General features: G+C 43.3%; 1 protein-coding gene across 2 annotated transcripts; it reads right to left on the reverse strand.

Moving 5' to 3' along the window:
* Positions 1–5198: 5198 nt before the first annotated feature.
* MSRB2 (methionine sulfoxide reductase B2) lies at positions 5199–27683 on the reverse strand. Of its 2 annotated transcripts, none has more exons than XM_001495894.7 (5): positions 27525–27683; positions 18134–18234; positions 12613–12689; positions 6908–7055; positions 5199–6001 (listed from the first exon to the last, which is right to left on the reverse strand). In XM_001495894.7, exons 1-5 carry the CDS (start codon positions 27640–27642, stop codon positions 5897–5899), a joined length of 549 nt encoding a protein of 182 aa, XP_001495944.3. In that variant the 5' UTR covers positions 27643–27683; the 3' UTR covers positions 5199–5896. The 2 variants fall into 2 exon arrangements, with proteins under 2 accessions (XP_001495944.3, XP_005606946.1); XM_005606889.4 differs by having other exon boundaries at positions 27229–27670.

A 27683-nucleotide genomic window follows, 5' to 3' on the forward strand; every position in this document is an offset into this window, starting at 1 on the left:
ATGAGCTTTATCCCATAATGCAAGGTTGGTTTAACATGAGAAAATCAGTCAATGTAATTCACCATAACAGAATAGAGGAGAACCATATCAGTATTTCAATAGATGCAGAAAAAACATTTGATAAAAATCAACACTCTTTCATGATAAAATCTCTCAGCAGCTAGGAATAGAAGAGGTCTTTCTCATCTGATTAAGCTCATCTATGAAAAACCTAACATTATAATCAACGATGAAAGATTTAATGTTTTCTACCTAAAATCAGGAACAAGGCAAAGCAAAGATATCTACTCTTACTAAGTTGATTTAACTTTGTACTGAAGGCCCAGGGAAAGAATAAGGCAGAAAACAGAAGAGGCAAATTGAAAAGAAGAAGTAAAACTGTCCTATTTGCAGACAACATGATTGTGTATGAAGAGAACTCTGAGGAATTAAAAAAAAAAGCCACTAGGATGAAAACAAGTCAGTTAATTTAGCAAGGTTGCAGGATACAAGGTTGAAACGCAAAAATTAATTGCATTTCTATATAACAGCAATAAAAATTTAGAATATGAAATGTAAATAACAACTCAATTTATAATAGCATTAAGAAAATTCACATAGTTTAGGATAAATTTAACAAAATATGTGTAAGACCCACACACTAAAAGCTACAAAGTATTTAAAGAAAAATGAAAGAAACTTAAATTAATGGAGAGATATACTGGGCTTATGGCTAACGGGAGTCAGCATTATTCAGATGTCACTCTCGGGGCCAGCCATGTGGCCGAGTGGTTAAGTTAGTACGCTCCGCTTCAGCGGCCCAGGGTTTCACTGGTTTGGATCCCGGGCACAGACATGGCACCGCTCAGCAGGCCACGCTGAGGCAGCGTCCCACATGCCACAACTAGAAGGACCCACAATTAGAATATACAACTCTGTAATGGGGGGCTTTGGGGAGAAGATGAAGAAGAAGAAGAAGAAAAAGAAAAAAAAAAGGTTGGTAACAGATGTTAGCTCAGGTGCCAATCTTTAAATAAAAAGATGTCACTCTCCCAAAATTGATCTAATATATTCAATACAATCACAATTAAAACTCCAAAAGTTTTTTGGCAGAAATTTAAGATAATTCTAAAATTGATATGAAAATACAAAGGAACCAGCATAGCCAAAACAATTTTGAAAACGAATAAAGTTGGAAAACTCATACTACCTGATTTCGCAACTTGCTATAAAGCTCTAGTAATCAACACAGTGTGGTATAAGTGCCATAAAGATAGACATATCAATGGAACAGAATAGAGAGTCCAGAAATAGATCCACACTTATATCCTAAATTAATTTTTGGCAAAATGTCAAGGAAATTCAAGAAAGTCTTCAACAAATGATGCTAAGGCAATTGGCTATCTGTAGGGGGAAAAGAGGAAGTGTTGAAAAGGATGTGGAACAACTGGATGTTCATCTGTTGCTGTTGGGAATGTGAAATGGAAAAGCCACTGTGGAAAAACATATGGCAGTACCTTATGAAGTTAAATGTATATTTCAGTCCTAGAGAAATGAAAACATTTATCCATACAAAGGTATGTATGTAAATGTTCATAGCAGCATTATTTATAATTGCCAAAAGTAGAGGCAACCCAAATGTCCATTAACTGGTGAATAGATAAACTGTTTACCCATGGATACACTATGGACTAGCACTCAGCAACAAAAGGGAACAAATCACAATATAACACGGATGAATATTAAAATCATTAGCCCAAGTGAAAGGCTCCAAATACAAAAGGCTACATACCATGTGTTTCCATTTATATAGAATTCTAGAGAAGGCAATGCTATAGTGACAGAAACATCAGTCATTGGCTGGGGTCAGGGGTGGGGAGGGATTAATTACAAAGAGGCATGGGGGAACATTTTAGGTAAAGGGAATTCTTCTATATCTTGGACGGTAGAGGTTACATGATTGTATGAAATTATTAATGTTCAGCAAATTGTTCACTTAAGTATGTTTTACTGTACATAAATAATTTAAAAAATAGGAGTCCTTGATTCTGATTGTAGGTAATAGGAACTAGAATAATGGAAAGAGGACTGGACATAGGGTCTAGAAACCTGTGTTGTAGTCCTGCCTTGGTTTCTTAATCATTATCTGATTTTGAGTAATTCACCTAACCTTCCTGAACTTCCACTTCAAATACAAAACAGCAATAAACATACTGTCTTTGTCTTCCCCACAGGGACGTTTGTGAGGGCAAAGTTAAAAGGCTTTGGATACTAAAAATTTTGTGCTATTATCCAGCAGGAATGAAGGAGTCAGCAGTATACCAGCACTCTCATCCAGAAGAACCAGAACAGCTCAGCAAAACACAGGAATTCTCCCTCCGTAGGCAGCACAAACTTCTGAGGTAACGAGAAGTAAATAGGCTAAGATTCTGTATTCGTTTTCTATTGCTGCTGTAACAAACAATCACAAACTCGGTGGCTTAAAACCACCCATACTTATTATCTCACAGCCATGTAGAAGTCTGGAGTCTTCACTGGGATAAAACAGATGTTGGCAGGGCTGTGTTCCTTTCTGGAGGCCCTAGGGGGTAATCTGTTATTGCCTTTTCCAGCTCCTAGAGGCTACTCACATTTTCAGTCCTTGGCTTGTGGCCCTTCCTCCATCTTCAAAGCCAGCAATGCAGCATCTCTCTGACCATTCTTCCATCACACAGCTCTCTCTGACCCCAGCCAGGAAGAGTTCTCTACTTCTAAGGTCTCAGGTGATCAGAACGGGCCCACCCCCATAATCCAGGGTAATCTCCACGTATCAAAGTCCTTAACTTGATCACATCAGCAAAGACCCTTCTGCCATGAAAGGTAATATATTCACAGGTCTGGGGATTAGGATATGGACACCTTCGGAGAGCCATTATTCTGCCTACCTCAACTCCAGAGAGGGAAGAACCCCACAGAGCCACTTCTATCCTAGGATCATTTGCCAATTCTGAACTCCGCCAAGAGCCTGAGAATCTGAGCTTCATACTCACAAAGGGCATCTGCTAGGGGACATAGAAATGAGCAGAGTATTTAGCAGAGAGTTGGATCCCTCAAGTAAATGGCTTGTTTTCCTCTCAGCACATTTGATGACTATGGGATCTGTGTGGGTCAGGACGCTAAAACCTTATGTGGGAAGCCTCTGAAAAGCAGAACATTATTTTTCAGCAGTGCCATGAGCAGAGATTAAGAGTTCAGACTGTTTTAGGAGAAGGGCCTCACAGAATACACAGGATCTCAGTTGTAAGACCTGGAAGGTCAGGGGTAAACCAGAGGTAGACTGAGCTTTATCAGGTGTACAACCCCGCCTCTAAATGTACAATTTAGCACAGTCTCTGAATGGATTAAAATGAGTGCCAACACTCTATTTGCCCAGCACAAGTAAAAGTATACTCACTCTAGAGGGAGGTAACATCAGCTGGGAGTGCAATATTTTTTAAATACATAATATCTAAAATTCAATGTAAAAACTACTAGACATCCCAAAAGGCAAGAACATGAGTGAAAATCAAAAGAAAAAATAGACCCACAAGTGATCTAGATAGTGAAGTTAGCTAACAAGGGCTTTAAAAACTATGCTTAATATGTTCAAGAAAGGAGATAAAAAATATAGGAGAAAAATAGGTGAAAAAGATAGAGAACTTCAACAGAGAATTGGAATCCATAAAAAAAGAATCAAATGGTTATTTTAGGACTAACAAAGTCCAACATTTGAAATCAAGATCTTGTAAGGTGTGTTCAAAAGCAGACTAGATAAGCAAAAGGATAGGACTGGTAAATCAAAGAGCATGCCAACAGAAAACGTGCAAACTGAAGCACAGAAAGAAAAACGATGGGAAAACACAGAAAAGAAACTTAGAGATATGTAGGACGCAACAAATGGTCTAAAATTTGTGTAATTCAGGATCCAGACGGACAAGAGAGAGAGGATAAGGAAAAAGAATAGTGAAGAAGTAATAACAGAATTTTCCAAAACTGATGAAAGTATCAACCTAAGATTTAAAGAGCTCTGTGAACCCCAAGTCCAATAAATACCGAGACAACCACACCAGGGCACATCACAAACTGCTGAAAATCAGATAAAAAAGAACACCATAAAAAAAGGCCCAGGGAGTGTGTGTGGGAGAACAATTTACCTTCAAAGGAACAATAGCACTGACAGCTGATTTTTCTCAGAAGAAACCAGAAATAGAAGCCATAAGGCAAAGGAACAAAACTTTAATATGCTAAAATAAAACTTCTCCAAATTAGAATTCTATACCCAGGGACAAGAATTCGTCAAAAATGAAAGGAGGCTAAACTTACTAAAATTTATACATGACATATATGCAATTTTTTCATAGATCAATTTTACTCAATAAAACTTTAAAAAAATGAAAGGAAAATAAATACATTTTCTCACCAACAAAACCTGGAAAAATTCATCACTAGGAATCATGAACTAAAAGAAAAAGTAAAAGGAGTTCTTCAGGCAGAAGGAAAATAATCCCACAGGGAAACACGGGATTTCAAGAAGAAATAAAGAGCAACAGAAAGGATAAATATATAGGTAAATATACATGAATACCAACATGTACATAAATAATGATTTGTGGGGCTTAAAATGTGTGTAAAATTAAATACACGACAATAGTAACATAAGATATGGGAGGGTGTTAATGGAATTAAGGTGTTCTAAGGTTAGCATTCTTGGCAAAGTAGAGAAAAGTAATAATTTTTATATGACTAACAAGTTAAGGATACATGCTGTGATTTCCAGTGTAACCACTAAAAGAAGAGTTAAATAATACATAACAAGGTAGTAAAGAGAAAAATGGTTAAGCTTCCTTTCTGTCTGTAAAGTCTCAAAGAGAATGACTTAAACTCTGTCAATAACAAATTATCCAAGACTCAATTTGTAAAACACTTAAGTTGCTATTAGTGTTGTTATAACCAAATGCCTACTACCTTGTCATCTAATAATTTCTTGGTATCTGATTTAAAGTCATTTGAAAAAAAGAACAACTTCATAGACTTAGACAAAACTATTTTGGCAGGAAGGAGGAGGGCGAAAGGGGTGATTAGGCATATGTGTGTGGGGGTGGACTGTAATTAGTCTTTGGGTGGTGAATATGATGTAATCTACACAGAAATCGAAATATAATGATGTACACCTGAAATTTATATAATGTTATAAACCAATGTTACTGAAACAAAAAAATATTTTATTTGAACATTTTAAAGTTTAACTTTGAGGCCACTTTTATTCATTATTACGGAAATCCAACACACTCCCATTGGAACTCATTTGCAGGTGGAAAGGTTGGAACTAGAATGTTCCATTCTAAAATTCTAAAGACATTCTAAAATTTTGAAAACAGATCATGCATCCCATCAATCACCATATGTGTCTCCCAGAGCACAGCTCTTCCACAATCCTATCCTTAGTGCCCCTCTAGTGCTGGACGGTGCATGACTCTAATCCCGCATTTTTCTTCCTCTTTTCACTCGATCCCTCACTGTGTTAGTCCACGGAGGACTTAACTGCCCTGGACAGTTCAGAGCAGCTTTGTAAGAATTTTCTGGCTTACAGTCCAACAGCCTCCTAATGTCCCCAGAGAGTCATGCCTTCCGGTCCCAGGCAAAGCCGACAGAAGTCAATTTGATGGAAATGGCTGCCCCTCTGTCATTCTGTGACATTCCACAGTCCAAGGTGGAGTCAGGATTGAGTTGATTCCAGGTAAATAAAGGAGAGAAGTCGTGACTTGCTTGGTGCCAGCAGCCAACTTAGCCTAGCTTGGTAGTAAATAAAACAAATCATTCACACGAATTATGAAAATTGAGGGTAGAAATGAGGGAGTGGCAAGGGAAGGGGGCTCTTGGAGGCAGTCAGGTTTGAACTTCAGTTTGAACTTGGTTTGAACTTCAGTGCCACACTGTTGATGCAAAACCTCTGACCAGTAGGCCCAGGTCCGTCAGGAAACACATGGCCAAGATGAGCCTCACACTGCAAGGAGAGAAGCATCCGTCAGTTCTCCACTGAGCCAAGGCTCTTTACATAAAACCAGACACCCCACTCTGGCGTTCGACATCTGTGTGGGGAAAAAGTCTACCACACCAGAGTTTGATTAAGAAATGAAAGACGCAGAGCACAGCGGTAGTCAATAGCTATCTACTTTATCAGTGAGAATGGGAGCAAGTTATTTAACTTAGGCCTTGACAGACTCATCTATAGTATGGGGATAATAATTATACCTATTTAATAGAGCCGTTGGGATGATTAATTGATATAATGCATGTGAAGTGCTAATACAGTTCCTGGGTGAGTACTCAATAATGTAGCCAGTGTATCACAATTATTTTTTACTGAAGACAAGACTATGCTATGTTTATCTGCTCGCCTCTGGTGGTTTACAAAACCAGAAAATTTGAGAACCCAAGGATATCAAAATGAATCTGCTGTCTGGATCTAAGCCACTGTCTCCTACCAGACTCACAGGAGGAATAATGAGCTATGTCATCTGCAGTGTCACTCTGACTGTCAGTGACATGCTGCAGAGTGGGGAGGAAGGCGGAGAGATGCCAACCATGCTGGGCCTCCCTGCTGCCGGCCCCTGTTTGAAAGGATGTGAAGGGCCAACCCTTTCTTTCAGAGGCTCACTCTGCTCCCATCTCTGGAAGGCAGGACTCAGAGCTGGCCGCTTCAGGCGCGGCTCAGGAAGGCTCTTTCTCTTCTCTGCAGTGCCCAGAAGGATGAGCGAGAGGGATAAGAAGCAGCATGAGGAGAAACCCGATGTGTTTGTGACAAAGTACTCCCACGGAATACCACCAGATATGCCAAGGACAAGACAGCTCTTTGTGGCACTCGGGGCAGCACTGGAGGAAACAAAACAGACAAAACGAAGAAATTCACCTGCTTGCAGACAACCTCCGTGCGAACGGATCCTGACGAGTGGTCCACACGTCTCAGGATCCCAGTCTTACTTTCATCAGAGCCAGATGTCCCGTGAGCCTCTGAAAACGAAGGCCAGCCAGTGCCAGAGGAGTACTTTTTCTCAGAACTGTGGAAGACATTCTCAACATTACAGCTGCTAAGACTGTCATGAACACACAAAGAGCACTTCATGCCGCAGCTCATTTTTCTACCGAGCAGGACCTGAGTCCCTCTCTCCTCTGCCAGACCCCAAGGCCAGGTCTGCAAAGAATCAGGCCCCCAGGAATTCTGCCCACTGCACCTTCACGATTAAAGACATCGTTCCATCACAGTGAAAAGATTTCTCATTCTTCTGATGCCAAGGTCTTCTCTCAATGTCCGACAAGGAGCTAAAGACACTAGGAGCTTTGTGAACTGTGTTGCTCATTAGGAAACACAGACCAAATGCAAGTGTTCTAACCGTAGAAAAGGGGAAATCAAAACTAGATAACAGCGGCTGAAGGAGGGCTTCATGAGCTCGGCGTCTGAGAGGTGTGAGATCTGATGAAACACCGATTTTCAATAATGGGAACTTCGGGTTGTCTAAACACAGAAGGCTGGCTCCTGCGGGGATTCAAAAGCCGCCTCTGCCACTTTCAGCTGTGGAAATGGGGCAAGCTACTTACCCACTCCAGGCCTCGGTTTCCTCCCCTGTAACACGGGGATAATCGTATCTAAGTATGGAGATGGTCTGAGGATTTAAGGAGCTGCTCTGGAGCAGAGTGCTCATGAATGTTTGCTGTGATTGTCATTATGAATAAGTAAGCCTGGGCACCCTGAGGCCATCAATCACTGCAGTGAAGCCTGACCACCTGGCAGCCCCATCGCTCACCAACGGTGCTGAAGGCTGGGGCGGCCAGGGGAGCTGGCAAGAGGAGGAGGGCAACAAGCAAAGCTACTCACCAAAGACCCACTCTGGGTGCTCTGAAAGGTGAGCTCCCTTAAATGGCATTAGGAAAATAGATTTAAAAAATTTAAATGGGGGCACCACACCAGTGGCGTAGTGGTTAAGTTCACACACTCTGCTTTGGCAGCCGGGGTTCGCGGGTTTGGATCCTGGGTGTGGACCTACACACTGCTCATTCAGCCATGCTGTGGTGGCATCCCACATGCAGAATGGAGGAAGACTGGCACAGATGCTAGCTCAGGGCCACCCTTCCTCACCAAAAAGAAAATAAATAAATAAACGGCAGGGAGATGGCTCTCTATCTAAGGAAAAGAGAGAAGAAATGAATTGTAAATTCTGCAAAAAAAATTGAGCAAGGAGGAAGAAAAGTGGCAAATCATCACATTCCTAGACTATGAACACAGAAGGAAGCTCAGTCACACCCCGGCAGAGACAGTCTAGGGTAACACACGATTCTCCCACATTCTGGCCTCATCCCTTTACACTGAACAATTACTGAGCATCTCTGAGAACTTTTGTTTACATGGGTTATGTATATCCACATTTAACAAATCAGAAATTATCACTGAGAATTTTAAAAGCATGCATTATTTTTAAAAACAATAAACTTATTACATGGTAATATAAATAATATTTTTACAAGATAATTACATTTTCCAAAATGAAAACAGTACTTAGTGAGAAGAGTTGCACTGTTTTACAATTTTGCAAATCTCTTTAATGTCTAGCTTAAAAAAATAGACAGCTGAATCTTCCTATGTGCTTCTGCATTCAAACTACTGCGGCGTTGTTTTGATTGAAGCGTAGGAAGAGGATGTGGCCTCATGCATGTGCAGTTAGAAAAGGGAGGACCCTGTAGATGCCCTAAAAGGGTCCCAGGAACTCTGGGGGTCCTCAGATCACACTCTGAGAAGCACAGGTATAACTTCGAGGAGCAAGAGCTTTGACTTCTAGAAGACTTGGGTGTGAATCCAGGCCATGCCTGTGACATTGCTGTGACCTTGGCAAGTTCTTGAATCTCTTAAAGCCTCAGTGCCCCAGTCCATAGAGCAGTAAGGGCATTATTACCTCACAGGGTTGCGAGAGGGTTAACTCAGAGATTTTCTGTATACAGCGTCTTTAGCCGAGAGCTGGAAACATGGCATATTAAGTCAGTAGCTATTATTTCTTAATATCATTATTATTATGAATAACAGATATCTAAGAAATTTGTGCAGCTGTGGGTCCAGTTAGAAGCATCTGCACATTTAGGTCGGGTTCTTTGAAATCCTTTTCCAAGAGTTCAAAAGTCTTCACCTGAGCCACTCTGGCCTAGGGAAAAACATCTTAAGCATCTTTTCATCATAGCCTTTCCAACCTCAACATTATATATAAACTAGTGATCATTAAAAGAATTTGATGGAGAATTATGAATATGATAAATTATTTTTAATGACTGAATCTAAGACTAATAAAAAGTCATTTTAAAACATTTCATGGGAAATAATAAACCTTCACTGATGCAATTAACAGAATCTGAAGATTTTACCAAGTAATATGAGAGGCCCATCATATATAATTTAAGACTGGGAACCTAAATAGTAAGGTCAATTAGAATTCCAATATACACATTTAAATGATTAGCAGATTATAAGGCCCACCCTTGAAAACCTAAAAACCATTCTGGATCATCTCTTCTCATGTACTCTTAGAGGTGTGTCTTTTGTTTAGTTCTATTATGTGTTTATTTGCTTTGTTTTTTCTTCATTTCTGGAAATTCCACAGCCTCCAAACCAACAGCAGAGGCACCCAGTGATAACTGGCAATGCTAGCATCTTAGAAGAATTTCCATTCAGTGGAAGGAATGGGAGCACACAAAGTTTCTACACAGTGATACTCAGTTACTCATAACATGGAGGACACCAGGAAGTTATGTAAAAAGGGAACTAACATCAGGCTCTTGGGTTCCTTTAATTCTAAGAAGATTTATGACCATGAAATATGTGATCCCACAGTAGATTTTAATAAACACTTCCAGAATGAGCCTGCGCGGGGGGCGGGGTGGGGGGGAGAGAAGGAAAGGGAAGAGAGGAAGCAGGGGAGGGGACAAAGTCACATAATTCCAAGGCTGATGCAGCCACAGTCTAGAGTCCCCAGGGGAGTGATAACATCCTGAGTGTTCTTGACCCGGAGACCCTGGATTAAAGGCCTCTGGTTGAAGAGTTGACTGCTCTCCCAGAACACCCACCATATTGGTTTGGTGTGAAGCGAAGTCTGGAGGCAGCAACGAGCCCAGCTGCCAAGAGGCGGTGGTCCCACACCCACTTGACTCTTTAACTATTCAGTTTTGGTCGACAGACTTTTCACCTCATTTTGACTCTATACAAGCATTTGAAGGAATGTTTATGTTTTCTCTACCCCTGCTCCTATTATTAAGGCTGGAGACTGGGGACAGAGAGAGACAGAAAATGAGAGGCAAAACGAGAATATATTCCTAAGAGTATCCTGTTGAATGGGGAGCACGCTCAGGAATATAGTCTTCATTTATAGATTCTCGTTAATTAGAACATATTCTCAAGAATTCCTCATTATCAGAGATACATTCATGCACATAGGCCTAAGAAGGATCCGTCTCTAAGAATATCTCACGGCTAACAGGCACTGAGTGCTTGGCGTGTGGCAGGCATTGCTCTGGGGCTTTTCCATGTATTGACTGAGAGCTCAGTTAATCCCCTCAACAACCTTATGAATTTGGTACTATTATCATGCTCATTTTACAGATGAGGAAATCGAGGCACAGAGAGGCTAAGAAAACCTGCCCAAGGTCACATAGCAATGGAGCCAGGATGTACCTCTAGGCAGCCTTAACCACTCTACTACACTGTCTCTCCTATAACCACAGGCATCTATAAGAAGAGTATATTTGGGAACATAAAAGATTCTTATGAAGATATTTTTCTGAGTCTCAGCTACAGCAGCAGCAGTGGCAAAAATGGAACAAACTCAAAAGTCCTTAAGAAAAGAAAATGGAAACTTCAACTAAAATGAAATGATTAAAAAGAAAGAAATATGGTTAGCCACGTGGTAGAAGGGCTTTTGGAGAATGGGCTGGTTTCCCTGTGAGTCTTGGCTGTTTCACTACCCCAGTGACCTGCGTTGGTCACTCAACATCCTGAATTTGGACTAGCATTGTGCTAATACAGTAGCCAGTGGCCACAGGTGGCGTTTTAGGTTTAAATTCATTAAGATTAGATAAAATTAAAAATACAGTTTTTCAGGCACACTAGCCACATTTTGACTGATCAACAGCCACATGTGATCAGTGGCCACCATACTGGATGGAGCAGATATAGAACATTTCCCTCATCATAGAAAGTTCTACTGGACAGGGCTTTCTGCTCTGGTCTCTCAGGTCTCTCCTTGCTCCAACATTCTGTGATTCCATGACAGAGCCTGTGTGCCGAGGGGATGTTGGGTATTGGGTAGGAATAAGCTCTCATCTTTACAGCTGCAGAAACTGGAGTACCAGGGAAGTCACCAAACAAAGACTAAAATGCTCTTGCAAGGATGACCTCTCATCTTTTGTCTTCCTAGTCCAAAGACAGAAGCAGAACGTCTGTCCAACTACCACGTAGTAACACAGTAGCCCTTTTCACTTTTACAACTCAGTTCATTGGCTAAAAGCAGGTTGGCCCTTTGAAGGTCCTACTTCTCCTCTTTAACGGAACCAAAGGCCAAGGAATAAGTAACGTGTCAGAAATATGCACCCGGCACTTTACCGTGTCAAAATTAACCTACCTCTCCCAGCTACCCCCAGGCCATCCCGGGCTGCCTGCCATCTTAGAAACCTCCTCACCAGCCACTGCCAGAGTGGATGGATCCGGGCAAATGCCTGCCCTTCCCTGAGCATGAAGGAAAATCCATCCTTATGGTGCCTATCCTTGCAGGCAGGGTCTGGATTTCCAAATTCAGGCCACAGAGCAGCCGGCAGCGCAGGCTGCACACAGGACGCACGGCAGCCGGCCTAATGGAAGCTTCACGGAGCTGGCCTGATTTATATTTTATTCTAAACTAATTGAGGGTTGATGCAAAAGAAAGGAAAACATCTTTGAAGTCCTGTTTTTCAGAACTTCAAAGATATTTTCCTTTCTTCTGCATCGAATCTACTTTTTTTAGACTGTTTCCTGCATGTCTGAACAAAAAAGCCTTTGTGGAGAGATTCCGATCCTGATTGACTTAAAAGAGGCTTTGAAATCAGGGGACAATTAAATTTACTTTTAGCTCCATAGAAGAGGGCATGGTATTCACTACTGTCAAGCATTGTGGGGAATCTATCCTCATAAAATTCTACATTTCCTAAATTAAATTATAAACCCATTTTTTCCCTGGGAGAGATATAGTTTTAATGACATGGCCAAGCAAATACTATTATAGTTTAGATTTCTTTAAATACTTTCCCAGGAACAAATTCTAATAGCTTTATCTTAAGGTGCCCACCAAGTTTTATGTTTTTGCTATTTATTGGGGATATAGAAAGGAAGTCTATAGGTTACAAAGTCTTGTTAACTGCTCTACATGCTAGAAATAATCAGGACAGGCCAGAATCTTAAAGGAACAGCTCTCCTCATAGCAATCGCACCAAAGGAGAAGGGGAATTAAAAACAACATGGTGTATATCTATCCAAGGCCTCAACTGAGACAGAGCTGTCTGAATTTAGAGGTTTGTCCTCCCCCAGTACCTCCTGATGCTGTATCTTACCTGAAGAGTGGGCTGTCACAGCACACACAGTGATACATTCCTGACTCCTCGTTATTCAGGTAGATCCCACTGAAGGGCTGAAAGTCAATTAGACACGTCATGTTCAGGTTTCTCATTACACCAGCAGGGATGATACAGCACACTGAAATCCAAGATTAAGTCCCCAGATAAAGGAATTTTTGTACTCATTTGACAAAGCCTGAATATCACCGGAGAGAAACTTACAATGGGTCCAATAAACAGCCTGCGAGCTTATTTACAACCCGGCCTTTATTGTGTCAAATATTCATATTATGACACTAATAATGCTTTGTATTTATATAGCACCTTTCATCCAAGAACATAAAAGTCCGTGAAAAGGCGAGAGAACAGTCCTCTGGATGGGGTGAGATCTCGGTCTCCATTTCAAACGCGTTAGTACAATAGGAATCTAGTCCACTGTCTAAAACACTTTGAAATCTCCAGTTAAACAGAGAATATAAATACATAAAAAGCACGGCTCAGTGAGATCAGAGCTGTGCCCATAATGCGCTTCACGTGGTGTTCAGGACACTGCATACTCAATACATGTTAAATGATGAGCTAGATTCTCCCCGTGCCAAAGTTACTACGTAGACGAAATGACCACATTAATTGTGGCTTCAGGAGTTCACCGGGTTTCAAAGGTCTCCTAAGAGGAACACAAGGAGACTTAAGGCAATGAGTGAGCCAAGTCAATCGTTTCTTAAGTGTTACTTTACAAACTGGATCTCATTGGTGAAAAAAAAAAGGACCATTTTTGTCCTTTTGCTATCTCCTCTGTCAAAGCAAACTAAACAAGGGGCCGGTCCCATGGCCGAGTGGTTAAGTTCACATGCTCTGCTTCGGCAGCCCAGGGTTTTGTCCGTTCGGATCCTGGGCACGGACATGGCACCACTCATCAAGCCATGCTGAGGCAGTGTCCCGCATGGCACAACCAGAGGCACTCACAACTAGAATATACAACTATATACCGGGGCACGCTGGGGAGAATAAGAAGAAAAAAAGAAAGATTGGCAACAAACGTTAGCTCAGGTGCCAATCTAAAAAAAAAAGAAAATTAAAGAAAAAGAAACTCTTGTGCAAGCCAACTATGAAGATCCATGACCAGTGTCTGGAACAAGCACTATCCCATTTTACGGGATGGAAAGGAAGCCAAAGCACAGAATGGCTCACCGAGTCACAGAGCTGACTCAGGAAATAAGCTGGAACCCTCCGTCCTCTCTAGATTTCCCAACTGAAAAAATTCACAGGTCAGACATTTGAATTCCCTGTGGTCGTATTAACAGCACATTTTCAGTGAGCTGCATAATGGACAATTTCAAATTAACCTACTGAGCCTACCATCTGGGCACACTTGGATGTGTTCCCTCTTTAAAGACCCTAAACTTAGTTGCAAAAATCTGAACAGTGGTAAGCTGGTCTTTCTGTGGTCCATCACCCTGAACGCTTGCTCCCAACGCTGGCATGCATTGGCATCTGTAACAAAGAGGAAGGTTCCCATCCCTCCCACCTGGGCTGACGAGACACACACGCCAAAGGGCTACCAGTCCTGAAGCGGATCCAGAAAAGCCTACTCATAGGATCCAGACAGCCTGAGAAGAGTCAAAATATAATTATGTCCTTGCAGGGGACAGCTGAGCAGAGGAGGTGACAAGGAATTAGAATTACAGTAATAAAAAAAAATTTCAAATGAAAAGGAATCGTTAGCTGACATATTTTATGAAATGACACCTATGGTCCGCCTCCCTGACTGACTTCCCGACGTCTCCCTCCGTCCTCCTCAATTTTATACAAGTCCTGTCACTTCTTTGGGGCCAAATTCAGCTTCTATCTCAACTGTTCATTCTAGAACTTGGAAATCTAGTACGTACCCAGTGCTGGGCTGGGTGATAAGGTTGCAGAGACGGGAAAAAAAAACCCAGCGCCACAGTTCCTGCACTCCAAGAATTTGCTCCCTGGTTGGGAAGAGACACGTGGGCTGACAGGTGGCAGCTCTGATGGGGCGGTCAGCAGGGGCTGTGGCTAGCACTAGGCCCTTTACTACCAGGGAAGTTTCCATGAAGGCTTTCTGCACCAGATAATGGCTGAGATCAGGGGTTGTTTGTCTTTTGTGTTTTTTTTCCACCTTTTATTACTATTATTTTTAATTACACAGCTGATTAATGTTTATTATAGGAAAATGCCAAAACACTACACGGAGCTTTGAAGGCTGAGTAAGAGATAATCAGAAGCAGCCATGGGAGAGTACTTCAGACAGGCAGAGCAGCTTGGGCACTGCCCACGTGACACAACAAGGAAAGGTGGAGAAAGGAGAAAGATGCTGCTGGAAAGGCAGGGAGGGCGGGACCACAGGGCGCTTTGATTAGACCATGCTAAGAGTTTACCCTCTACCCTACTGACAATGGGAAGCACTGGAAACTTTGTGTGCAACTGGGTGTGCACATGACATCCAGGTGAAGAATGGACTGGAGCAGGGGCAAGCAGACAGTGGAGGCAAAGAACCATCAAACGGCCACCAACACAGGCCTGGATTTAGCTGTGGCAGGAGCAGTGGAAATAAAAAGAAGAGGAAGTACTCAAGAATTATTTAGAAGAGAGAACTGAAATGACTGACTGTACAGGGAGGGGGACAGGGTCAGAGACAGAATGACCCTCAAGATGCCCCCTGGGTTTTCAAGGTCTGTTTGATGGGCTGAAGGTTTGTTGAAGCAGAATCCGCAGGGTGATGGTAAGTGGAGGCGAGGCTTCTGGGAGGGGATCAGGTCATAAAGATGGAGCCCTCATGAATGGGATCAGTGCCATTATAAGAAGAGCCATGACAGAGATGATCTTTCTCCACCATGTGAGGATATAGCAAGAAGGCGGCCATCTGAAAACCCGAAGAAAGCTCTCGCCTGTCATTGAACTGGAAGGCACCTTGGCCTTGGACTGCCAGCCTCCAGAACTATGAGAAATAAATGCTTGTTGTTCAAGCCCCTCAGTCTACAGTATTCTGCTCCAGCAGCCTCAGCTGACTAAGACAGTCTGTCGGGACCAATGGGAGATCTCCCTTCTTTGATCTTGTCAATACAACATACTTGTTGGGAACAGATGATAGACTCAAAAGAGATTATTTGCAGATAATTTCACACAGAACTACTTACAAAGGTCGGGACAGGGATAATGGAAACCAACAAAGGAGAGTGAAGCACCCCTGGGCCAGTGACCATAAGAACACACAACCGCTACAAGGCCTGGGGGACAAAGGGAGGGGGCAGTTACCAGAGCCTGTGAGGCTGCAGCTCCAGGGGAGGGCTGCCTGCAGGAGCCGCAACCTGCACTAGAGGAACACAGCCCCAGAGAGGACCCTGGATCCTCATTTCTTTGTCCTGCCCTCTGATCTTGCTGGCATCTCCCACTGGCCAAACGCAATCAGGAGCCAAAGGGCAAGGGAGCTGGATACTCCTCCCAGAGCTGAGAGGAGAGTAGAACACGTGGAGAGCGGATCTGGAGGGCAGACAGAGGATGACTTGGAAAACCTACCTTCTATTGCCATCTGACTTTTAGTTATTGCTCAGTCAGGCTGTAAGCTCCTTCCTCATACCTAGCAGGGTGTTGGTGTGTTACTGCTGCCCAAGAAAAACACGTCTAACTGAATTTTGAGTCACCAAATAGAAAGCTTACATGTTTTACCTCTTTCCTTAGCCTCAGGAAGCTAACTAAGGCTTACTGTTCTGCAGTATTCTAAAAAGTTAAATATGGAAATGGATCAACTGAAAGGGATTTATAACATTAGTTAAAATAATGGATGATGCTCATTTTGTAAAATGGCCAAATGTACGGAGTATATTGCACCATCTGTTTGAGAATCCCACAGATTTATTCTCCTGAACATCTGGCAGCTCGTCTCCAGGCTCTGTAGCTATACCAAACCCTGCCTGGCTCTGTTCCTGAGAATAGGGCTGGCTTAGAATATTCCGGGAATACACACAACTGTACACAAAGCATCACGTGGGGCTATCTGCAATAACGGCTAATGAATTCTCTTTCTTAATGAAGGCTTTATTAAAATCCCACCCACAGGAAGTTTTCAGAAATACCAATATCTCATGAGAATCTATTGGGATCTGCTGGCCTGTCTAATGACTTTAGCATTGGAGAAGCTGAGCGTAAGACCATGATTATAAGGCCACATGCATGTGGACAGTTACCTGCACCTTGCAGGGACTGCTACGTACAGATATAAATGCTCTACAACTTTGCAAAATGACTGTGCTGTGGTGCACTCTGTAGGGTCTGCTTCACAGATGAAAGCATCTAATAACCAAGTTCAATAGCTATATTCGTGTCTAAGACGGACCACTTGTCAAGAAATGGAGTGCTGTAAAATGGTATTATAACGAGGAACCACTGAGGACTGTTCTCTCAGGAAATGAAGGAAAGCTGAGATTGTTGAATGCAGCTTAAAGAATGTTCCCACCCCTGAGCCTGCAGTCCTTCGACATTCACAAGCATTTATTTTCTGAGTGCCTACAATAGCCGGGCATCACGCTATGTGCTAGGCATGTACCACAATGGCAAACGCTGTGACAGAAAAGAACTGGTGGAACCAAACCCAGCTTGGGGCTGAGAAAGGCCTTGCCTATGGGAGTGAGACCCGGGCTGAGAGATGAAACAGGGGTTTGAACGAAGTGGGGCTGGGAGGTGATGGAAGAGGAGAGGGAACATCGAGTTCAAGAGCCCTCAGAGGGAAGGCAGCCCAGGGTGTTTGAGGGCTGAAAGGACAGTGTGGCCAAAGCGCAGAGATCAAGAGAAAAAAGGGCCAGATTTGAGGACGGGGCTGGTAGGTCCGGGCCGGAGCCGTTAGGGCCTTATCAGCCACTTTTAAACTTTCTCTTTACGTCGAAAGCAGTGGGAAGGTACTGAAGGATTCTGAGCAGGGGAGTGCTGTGGTCAGATCTGTGTTTTCAGAACATCTCTTTGGTGGCTGTGCGGAGAATGGCGAGGAGAGGAACAAGAATGGCTGTGAGTACATACATATGGTGATGGATAAAAACCAGACTGGCAGTGGCGAACATGAGTCAGTCTACACAGAAACTGATCCAGAACACCGTACCCCTGAAATTTACACAACGTTCTAAGCCAACATGACCTCAATGAAAACAAAGAAGGATGGCTGTGCGTAGAACAGGTGAAGGCCCCTGCATGCAGTCTGACAAGCGAGAGATGCGGGCACCCTGGACCAGCACAGCAGTAGGAGCAGCGGAGAGAACTGGAGTGACAGGAAGGTTATGAAGAGGCAGAATAGATGGGTAAGGTGATGGAAGGCAATGCGTCCAGAGGAAGGTTTGTGGTTTCTACCACTGGATGGATACCGCTGCTGTGAGAAGGAGAACAACGGAGGGGACCAGATTTGTAGAGCAGACGATGATGAGTTGGGTTTTGTAGCTAGGTCTATTCTAATCCTCCCCCCTCACCTCCAATATGTCTAATCAGAAGATTGTAAATCAGTGTAGCCTACCGGTTCAGTGCCTTTTTCTCTCGTGACATAGAATTGCTCCGGAGTCAACTTCTTTTGCCACTCACTCTTGGCGAGAGACAGCTCCGGCTTTGTAGGAGACCCTGTATCATTAGATAGACATTTTATTAAAACAAAAGCACAATGACCTTTTCTTCCTTAGCCTTTCTCCCAAAGTGCACCATCACCAGCAGAATAAGCCAGTGCCTCCCCTCTTTCCCACTCCTTCCTGCTTCACAGGGACCAGAAAGTTCCAACACAAAATGCCTTAATTGACTCATGGGTTTAATAAGAAATGAATAATAAGTAGAGAACCAGTTTTCTAGTCCTGCTGGGGCACAGAAGCTAAAGACGCAGCCGAAAAATGAAATAATGCAGAATCAATTCTCCTCAGGTACGTAAGGGGAGAAATGGATCCTCCTTCCATGACTACGTTCAAAGGGGCATTTCCTGTCAGGATACAGCTGGGAGTAGCTGAGTGAGTGGAGAGAGAACACTGAGTTCGTGGAGATTCAACTTTTATAAAGATAGCTCTGATTTTGTTGGTCAGGGGAGGTCTTTATTAAAAAAACCTTCTTGTGTGGAAGAGACTCCTACAGCATATACTCCTGAGAGAGGAACTGAGACCCACCACAATCTCTTCTTACGCTTCATGGTTTTGTCCACATTTTGTTTTCCTTTCTTCTACTCCTCTGGCTTCCATCTTACCACTTGTATTCCAGTACACATAAACAAAGTCACCAGAACAATACTCTCTTTAGCCAAAGGGGATTAGGAAGCCCAGTATACATAATAAGTATTATAATCATCCAACATTAAGAATCTGAAAGGATCATATAATCTGCCCAACTCTTCAACTGACCAATGAGAAAACAGAGGCCCAAAGGATTAATAACTTGACCACGGCACTGGAGAGGAAATTAAACACCTGTGATGTCACCGCCCATATAGCAAATATGTCAGATCATCATATTTGAAATTCATTTTTGGTCACAAAAAAAAAGTCCCAAATAATCCTTCAGCAAGAAAAGACTTCTATCTTCATCACCAGTTTATGATAATGCACAACATGATATTTTCAGGATTGTATACTGTTGATTGCTTGCAGCCGTTTATATTTTATTAAAGGGTTTTTATCTTTTAAATATGTTAAAAGTTGCCCTTTCTTAAATACTTTTTATAAAGCTACAGGCATTTCTTTTTTACTATGGAAATATATCTCTGAAAATTTCCTATGGAAATATATCTCAGTTACACACACTTTTTCAGGCACTTACCTCTTAGGGAGCAAAGCAAAATGTATTTATGCCACAATTATTACTGCTCAGCGGCTTTCAGAGTTATCATGCAGAATGCCAAGCAAGAAATGGAGAAGGAATGATAAAATCCTTTAAATCACTATTTTGGCATCTACTAAACTGTTTCAAGCAAGAATCATCATGGGATTCTAAAAGCCCCAGGTTAAACACTGTTGAAGAACAGATTAGTCACATATTTTCAAAATATGACTCCAAAGATGATTAATTACAAAGAAGAAAATGTACCCTTACAGTGAAAAATCTAAAAGCCACCAGCTTAACCAAGTAAACAAAGCCAGCATCACCAATAGTGGACAAGCTGACATCATGTGACTCTGGGTGTGATGCGCCGAGAAGGACACAACGTCACCCCCACCTCACTGAATCTGTTCTTGGAAAGCTCACTGGGGACTTCTTAGTAAAGCCCAGGAACACTTCATCATTATCTCACTGACTTCTTGGTAGTATTGATCCACTGACAGCCTCTCTTTCAGGGAATATTCTGTTCCCTTGGCTTCCATGACACCAATCCTCTTGCCCCTCCAGTTATTGCCTTTCCGTATCCTTCTTCAACTCCCCTTCCTCTAGCCATCCCTTGAATACTGATGTCTTCAGAGGGGTCTAGCTGTCCTAGGCTTTCTTCTATCATCACTGCATACCTGCCTTGTGGGTGATTTTATCCATTTAATAGCTTAAAGTATCATCTACACGATGGAGACTCCAAAATCTATTTTTCCCTCCACCCGAGATCTATCCACTGAGCTCCAGATCCACATATAATCAATACCCGGATATCTCCACTTGGATGTCTCGTCTCAAATAACATGCACAGAAGAACCTCATGTACCTCCCTCGCTCCAGCGCAAGTCTGCTCCTCCTCTTATGTCCTCTAGCTCATCCAGCCCATGTTTCAAGCCAGAAAGCCAGGCCATCATCCACGACTCTTCTCTTTTCCTTGCACCATGCCCGATTGGTTCTGTTGCCTAAACTAGTCTAGGATCTGCTCACTCTCACTTCCTCTCGGCCACTTCCTTGGATCAGGCCACCAATATCTCCAGCATAGATTATTACAAAAGTCTCTTAATTTGTACGCCCTCCACCTATCCTGACCACTTCTTTTTTCTCACTGTCCCAAACTGTTCAATGTAACATAATACTCTCAAGAGAAATTCCAAACTCCTTAATGTGACTGCCAAGGCCCTTCATCTTTCGGCCCTGGTTACCGCCTTCAACTCCTCCCCACATTATGCTCCAGTCCTTCTGCACTGCGGTCCTCTCAGTTCCACAGAACACGAGGTGGTTTGTTCAGCTTTTTACTTGTTGTTAGGACAGAGTGAAGACTTCTAAGATCCTTACAAGCTGGACTGGAAACTGAGAGTCTCCAGTCTCTGGTCTCATTTTATATGTGATACTCTCCAAGAAACCTCCCCTGACCCCCAAAGTCTGGGATGCAAGCTCTTCTTGTGTTCTTACAGACCAGAGTACTTCCATGATAAATCTATTTAATCACAATGATTGCAGCTTAATTTGTCTGGATGTTTCATTCAACTAGAAGCCAAAGGTCTGAATAAAACTGTCTTTGTTCGATGTACCCCTAGTATATATTATAGTGCCTTAGCATTGAATAAATATCCATTTCTTCATTCAGTCTGTCAATAAATATTTACAGAGCACCTACCACGTGTAAGACTATTCTAAATGTTGGGGATACAAGTGTAAAGAAAACAGACAAGAATCACTGCCCTGAGGGAGTAGAGGTAAAATAAACTAAATAAGTAAAGAATATGGAACTTGAGGTGATTTCTCAAAAATCACAAAAGAGATTAGAGAGTGTGAGGATGTGCATGTATATATATTTGTGTGTGCATGTACACACAAACACACAATTTCAAACAGAGTAGTCAGGGAAGGCCTTACTAAGAAGGCAACATTGCAGCAAAGACTTGAAGAAAATGAGCAAACACATCCTGAGAATATCTAGAAGAGCATTACAGGCAAGAAGAAAACAGGTGGGGTGTGTCTGGCATGCCTGGTGAACAGCAAGGAGGCCAGAGTACCTGGGGTGGAGTGAGCAGGGGAAGGTTAGTGGAAGGGAAAGCAGAAAGGCAATGGGGTCAGATCATTCAGGGCCTTGAAGGCTATTGTAAAGATGCTGGCTTTTATTCTGAGTAAGTTTGGAAGTCACTGGAAGGTTAGCAGAGGCATGACATGACCTAACATGTTTTTAAAGGATTACCGGCTGATATACTAAAAAAAAAAAATAAATAAATTGAAGCAGGGCAAAGGCTGAAGCAGGGACATCCTTATAGAGGCTGCTTTAATAATCTGGCTGAGAGCTGGAAAAGATCTGGGTCAGAGTGGTAGCAGTAGAGGTGCTCAGAAGTGGTCCGATGCTAGATGTAATCTGATGGTAGAGCCAGAGGATTTGCAGATGGATCAGATGTGGAGCAGGAAAGAAAGAAAAGGGTCAAGGGTCACTACTCCAAGGGTTTTGTCCCGCACTGGAAGATGGGGGAGACTACAGGAGGAATAAGTTTGCAAGCTTGGTTTTGGATGTGTTAAGTTTGAAAATGTCATTAGGTATTCATACGGAGACGTCAAGCAGCCAGTTGGATATATGGGTTTAGAGTGCAGGGAGAAGTCCAAGGTGGGAATGTGAATTTGGGACTCCTCAGATGTTATGTAAAGCCATGAGACTGGAAGATCCCCAAGTCAGTGAGTGTAGACACAACAGAACAGGCCCAAGGGCTGGACTCTGAGGCACTCTGAAATGTACAGGTTGAGATAAGGATGACCAGACAGAAAGGGAGGAAGGAAACTGCAAGAGTGGTGTCCTGGGAGCTAAGTACTTTAAGGAAAATGGCATAAGCTACTGTGTTGAAAGACCAAGAAAGAGATGACTGATAATTGACCATTGAGTTTATAAACGTGGAGATCACTGGTGACTTGAAAAAGAGCAGGTTAGATAAAGGAATTGGGGGTAAATATGATTGGAATAGATTCAATAAGAGAATAGGAGGAAGGAATGGGAGACACTGCCTACAGATTAAGTTCTAGCGGTGGCTGGAATGGGAAGTGAGGTCAAGAGCAGTTTTTTTTAAGATGAGAAAAATCACAGTACTCTAGTATGCTGATGGGGATGATCCAGAGAAGAGGATAAATTGATGATTTGGGAGAGAAAAGGAAGAACTGTAGAGCTCTTCCTGACCTTGAGTAGACCAAATATGGGAGACCAATTAAATTGTGAAATGTTTACTGACTATATAAGCTTTGGATAATTAATCAAGGTGTCAATAAGAGGTTTTACAAAGCAATGCAAGTTTAACTGCCAATTGAATGGTGGAAACATTTTGAAATCATTTTAGGCTGGTTAGCAGTGAAAGATGTTTTTCTTGTTTGTTTTAAGAGCAAGTGAGATTAGAACTGGCTTTAACGGATGTGAACTATGTGTTTAAACACGAGTGAAGCGGAAGCATTCCATTTTAGGCAGTTCAGAAGACCGATAGAGGTATGCGTATAACCACATCTTGTAAGCCTTCAACCAAGGACGAGATGACAAAAGATGGCCAGTTCCAAGGTGAACTAATGTGTCAGAGTGACCTAAGCTGGGACTGGTTACACAAAGGCCATTCCAAATGGTGAAAAAACGGAAGGAGAGCAAGAGCAGACTTTGCTAGTAAGAGCAAACTGTCCTCAGTTCCTCCTTCAAGAATCTGAACTCCGGTCTTGAGGGGCATTTGTGAAACCTGAACCCTGGCTATCACTGCCATCAGTCAAGGAAAGGAGTAATAGAGCACATGACAAAAGCTCTCCTTACTCTTCAAGTATCTGTCACACCACATTACTCCACGTGTGTCCCTGGCTTTGACAAAGATCTTGCATAATTTCTATGAATAGCTAACAGGAGGACCAACTTTTGGTACTAAGGTTGGGATTTATAGTCTATAAAGCTCCCATTATCTTCCTATCACCTTTTGGGGAGGAAGTGGAACGGGATTACAGAAAATAGCCAACTGTCTCTTAAAAGTATTGCCCTTTGTGTCTTGCAAATGCAATACAATATAATAGTTGACACTAGAAAGTGCAAATTCGAGAAGGGCTAAAATTCAGTGGGACTCCCACGCTTCAACTATGACCCCATGGCGTAAATCCTGGATGGGTTCCCACCTCCTTCTCCCACAGCTCTCTATTTTCCACACCTATTAGAGAGTGACTGACTGTTTTTCAGACTCACCTTCTCCCTCTGCTCTAATATATTTTTAGTTTAAAATTAATAACTAACTTTTAAATTGTTAAAGAAAAGAATTACTCCTTCATCTAAACACAATACGAAAGTACATTTTTCATGGCTCTTCTAATCCTTATCCATAGGTACCTTTTACACTATTATTAATGTGTATGTTGCACCCGTGCAACAATGTTCAGACCAGTTGTGGCTCAAGCACCAATTATGCAACATTTAGCTGCAGACCTGCCAGCCTGGAAGACTCAGTCAAGAGGAGACAGACTCTGCCTTGATGGCAAAATGACAAATGGTCAGCTTGGTGCTCTCAGGTCAAGATACATGAGGTCTGCATCACCTGAAGAGGTTTCTTTAACCTGGGGCTTATGAGATGAATTGCCCCCCTACTCCCGTTCATCTGTTGAAGTTCCAATCCTCAGCATCTCAGAATGTAAAGGTATTTGGTGACTGGCCCTTTAAAGAGGTAATTAACGTTGAACGAGGTCATACAGGTGGGCCCTAATTCACATGTCTGTATTCAGACATAGAGCCCTTAAGGAGGTGATGACAGTAAAATGAGGCCATTAGGGTGGGCCCTAATCCAATCTGACTGGTATCCTCCTAAGAAGAGATGAGGACACACACAGACATCAAGAATGCGTGCAGAGAAGAGGCCACATGAGGCCACAGTGAGGAGGCAGCCATCTTCAAGCCGAGGAGAGAGGCCTCAGGAGAAACCAACCCTGCCGACATTTTGATCTTGGACTTCCAGCCTCCACAACTGTGAGGAAATAATCTTCTGTTGTGTAAGCCACCCATTCCGTGGTATTTTATTTTATTAGGGCAGCCCTAGCAGACTAATACACTGCACTTTAGGAAACAGCTGAAGTTTGAATGAAAATTGCGTTGAGTAAATTCTGTGCAATTGTACCAAACAACAGTTAAGGTGCATGTACATACAGCACACAGCAAGGCCCACTGAGGAAAGAGTAAAGTCTCTTGGCCACCAGGGATTAGAGAGCAGGATTCAGCGTTGGTCTTCTCATCCTTTGGCGTGTCTGTATGCAGGTGTTTTACATCCTTAATGCATATCATCTACACTTTGCATGCCAGCTTTTGGGACCGCACCTCTTTCAGATTCCCTTTGCATTCTCTTGTTATCGTCACTACCAAAAGCTTGGCTGTTGCCGTTACTGTATTCGACAGCCACACAGCTCTACCTTGAACTACGCTTTGATAAACTCAGATTCCTCCAGGTTCTTTCTGCGTGCTGTGACTTGCAGAGGCTTTCTTTCTTGTTGGTTACACGTTCCATGTAGCGGTCTAGCGTTTAAGATTCATCACAGGCACCTCTGCATGCCGGGTTCACTTCCCAGTCAAGGAACCACACCACCCGTCTGTTGGTTGTCATATGTGGCGGCTGCGTGTTGCTGCGATGGCTGAAATATTTCAAATACCAGCAGGGTCTGCCATGGTGGGCAGGGTTCGCCAGAGCTTCCAGACTAGGAAGAAGGACCTGGCCACCCACTTCTGAAAACACTGGCCATGCAAACCCTATGAATAGCAGCAGAGCTTGTCTGATAGAGCGCTGGCAAGTGAGAGGATGGCGCAGAAAGATGGGGCAGAGTCTGCCCTACTGTACACAGGGTCACTAGGAGTTGAAATCAACTCAGTAGCACTAACAATAACAACAAATATGTTCCATGAGATGGGTCTCCGCTTTACATCTTTAAGGAAACCAAATCTTGCTCACTGGTTATCTCCTTCTGGTTTTGCTAATCTTTCTGGCTTCAGTTACTATACTGCCAACTGTCACACATGAATCAGCCGCGATTCAATAAATACTTGTTGAAACTAAGGGGACCTATTAGGGACTGGCACAAAAAGAATTCCCAGCTCACTCGCATCTGCCAACTAGTCTTCTCTCCACCACAGTGGTTGGACTGTTTTAACCTTATGCTCAGGATGGTCTCCTACCAGAGCATCTCTAGAAAGAATGTTTTCCCGAAACAGATTGTTTCTGAACAATCTGCTTCTGAAGAGAAGTTTCCTCTTTCAATTTGCTCTTTGTCCATCTGGATGACAAAACCACAGCGGCCTTGCCTCTTGCGTATCAGAGAGCTCAGTGCGGGAGAACAGTCCTCTGCCACTTTCAACATCTGCTCATTTCTCTCTCTCTCAACCTTCCCCAAGTCCATGTGGGTTAAATGTAGCTACAGTTTTTGTCCTTTCCATTTATTTAGGTAATTATAACTAACATTTATTGTGTGTTTACTAAGTGCCAAATTTTTAAAATTTATTCTGTACAACGACCCTACTGTTATCATTATCCTTATTTTATAGAAGAAAAAAACAGGTTTGAGCTTACCGAGTTCAAGACGTGCACAAAGGCACCGAGTCAGTAAGTGACATTGTTGACACTGAAGCCCTTAACCGCGAACTATTCCCGTTTGTCATTTGTTATGGATGCCTAATTGCTGAATTGAACTTTCACGGTTTACTTAAGCATTCTTTAACTGATGGACATTTGGGTTACAGCCAATTTCTGATCCTTAAGAGTAAGCTCTTAAACACCTTTGCACATATAGCTTTGCTCTTTTGAATTATTTCCTTAGAATAAATTCCCGGGAGAGGGTGTCTGATAAGTTACACAGCTCCTGTTAGGTATTGGTGTCTGGCCAAACTTTAAAGTTGCTGAAGAACTTCGGATCCCAGGGCAATTCATCAGGCTGTTTCCGACAGCACCAAGTACAAACCTGAAGGACCAGTTTCCGCTGAAACCAGGATCCTATAAATGGGAATGAGGAGAGCCCAGCCCACAGCTGGGATGTTTCCATCACCTGTCCTCAGGAAACTAATGCTTGGCACACCGCAGGCACGAAATAAGCATCCGATTGGCTAACTAGAGACACTAAGGGGTTCTGAAGGCCATGACTGGTACTCACGTTGGATCAGCCACCACTCCATAAAGCTGGCGCTTCTATTTATTTAACACGACACTTTGAAAACGTCAGGGGATAAAGAATTCCAAGTGACTGAGCACATTTTCAGCAGAGTTAGGTATCTCTACATGTCTTCAGTGGACACGTAACAGAATTGAATTCAGAGATGGGACAGCTGGGCAGCTGCCCAGGAAGCCAACCCAGAGAGGGCACTACATTACCCTGAAATATATCTGAATACACTGCCACTTGACGCAGGTCTCCACACGAGACTCCTACGAATGGATGAAATGTAAATACGCCCCAATCCAACAGAGGTGTGAAAGGCATTTTGCAGAAAACACACACACACACACACTTTTCCCTGGTCTCACTGCCACTGACAAACAAAAAACGATTATCACTTCAAAGGGGGAACGAATTACTAGCCCGCACGTTTCTCTGGGCCCCAGAAACACATATAGAAATAGACCAGGGCAGGAAGCAAAGCCACAGGAATCCAGTCTGAACTGCCTGCGTCTCCGCCACGGAGAGCAGCACGCAGAGCTCGAAGAGGGGACAAGGTAAGAGGTGCGGGGCCACCACAGGAGAGCGCGCGCGGTGTCGCGTGTCGCCCCAACCACCCCAGTTCTTCACCTGGAGTCCCGCGATGAGCGCCCGGGGCTCCTGAGCCCGACATTTTATGCAAAAAAAAAAAAAAGAAAGAAAGAAAGAAAGAAAAAAGTGGGCACGTTTGGGGAGAGGATCTATATCGTTCCTCAAATTCTCACAGGGGTCGGTGGCTCCCCCTTCCGCCCCTCCAAGTGCACGACCCACTGTCCGAGACGGCAAGCTCGAGCTCCAGAGCAGCACTCAGGTCCCCAAGCTGCGGCGAGCGAAGCGAAACCGAAAGCTGGGAGGCGGGGGCAGGGTCCGCGAGGCTCGCGTCCTACCTGCGTCCCCGTGTCCCGCCCTCGCGCCAAGGCCACCGCAGCCCGCTCGGCCCCGCAAGGCTCGCCCGGGCGCCTCTCGGAAGGGCAGGCCCCAGAGTGTGCGCAGGAGGCGCGCCATGACGCCAGCTCCCGTGGGCCCCGCCCCCCCGCCGGCGCCCC

The sequence above is a fragment of the Equus caballus genome, chromosome 29 (assembly GCF_041296265.1).
Source record: "Equus caballus isolate H_3958 breed thoroughbred chromosome 29, TB-T2T, whole genome shotgun sequence".
NCBI classification, from domain to species: domain Eukaryota; kingdom Metazoa; phylum Chordata; class Mammalia; order Perissodactyla; family Equidae; genus Equus; species Equus caballus.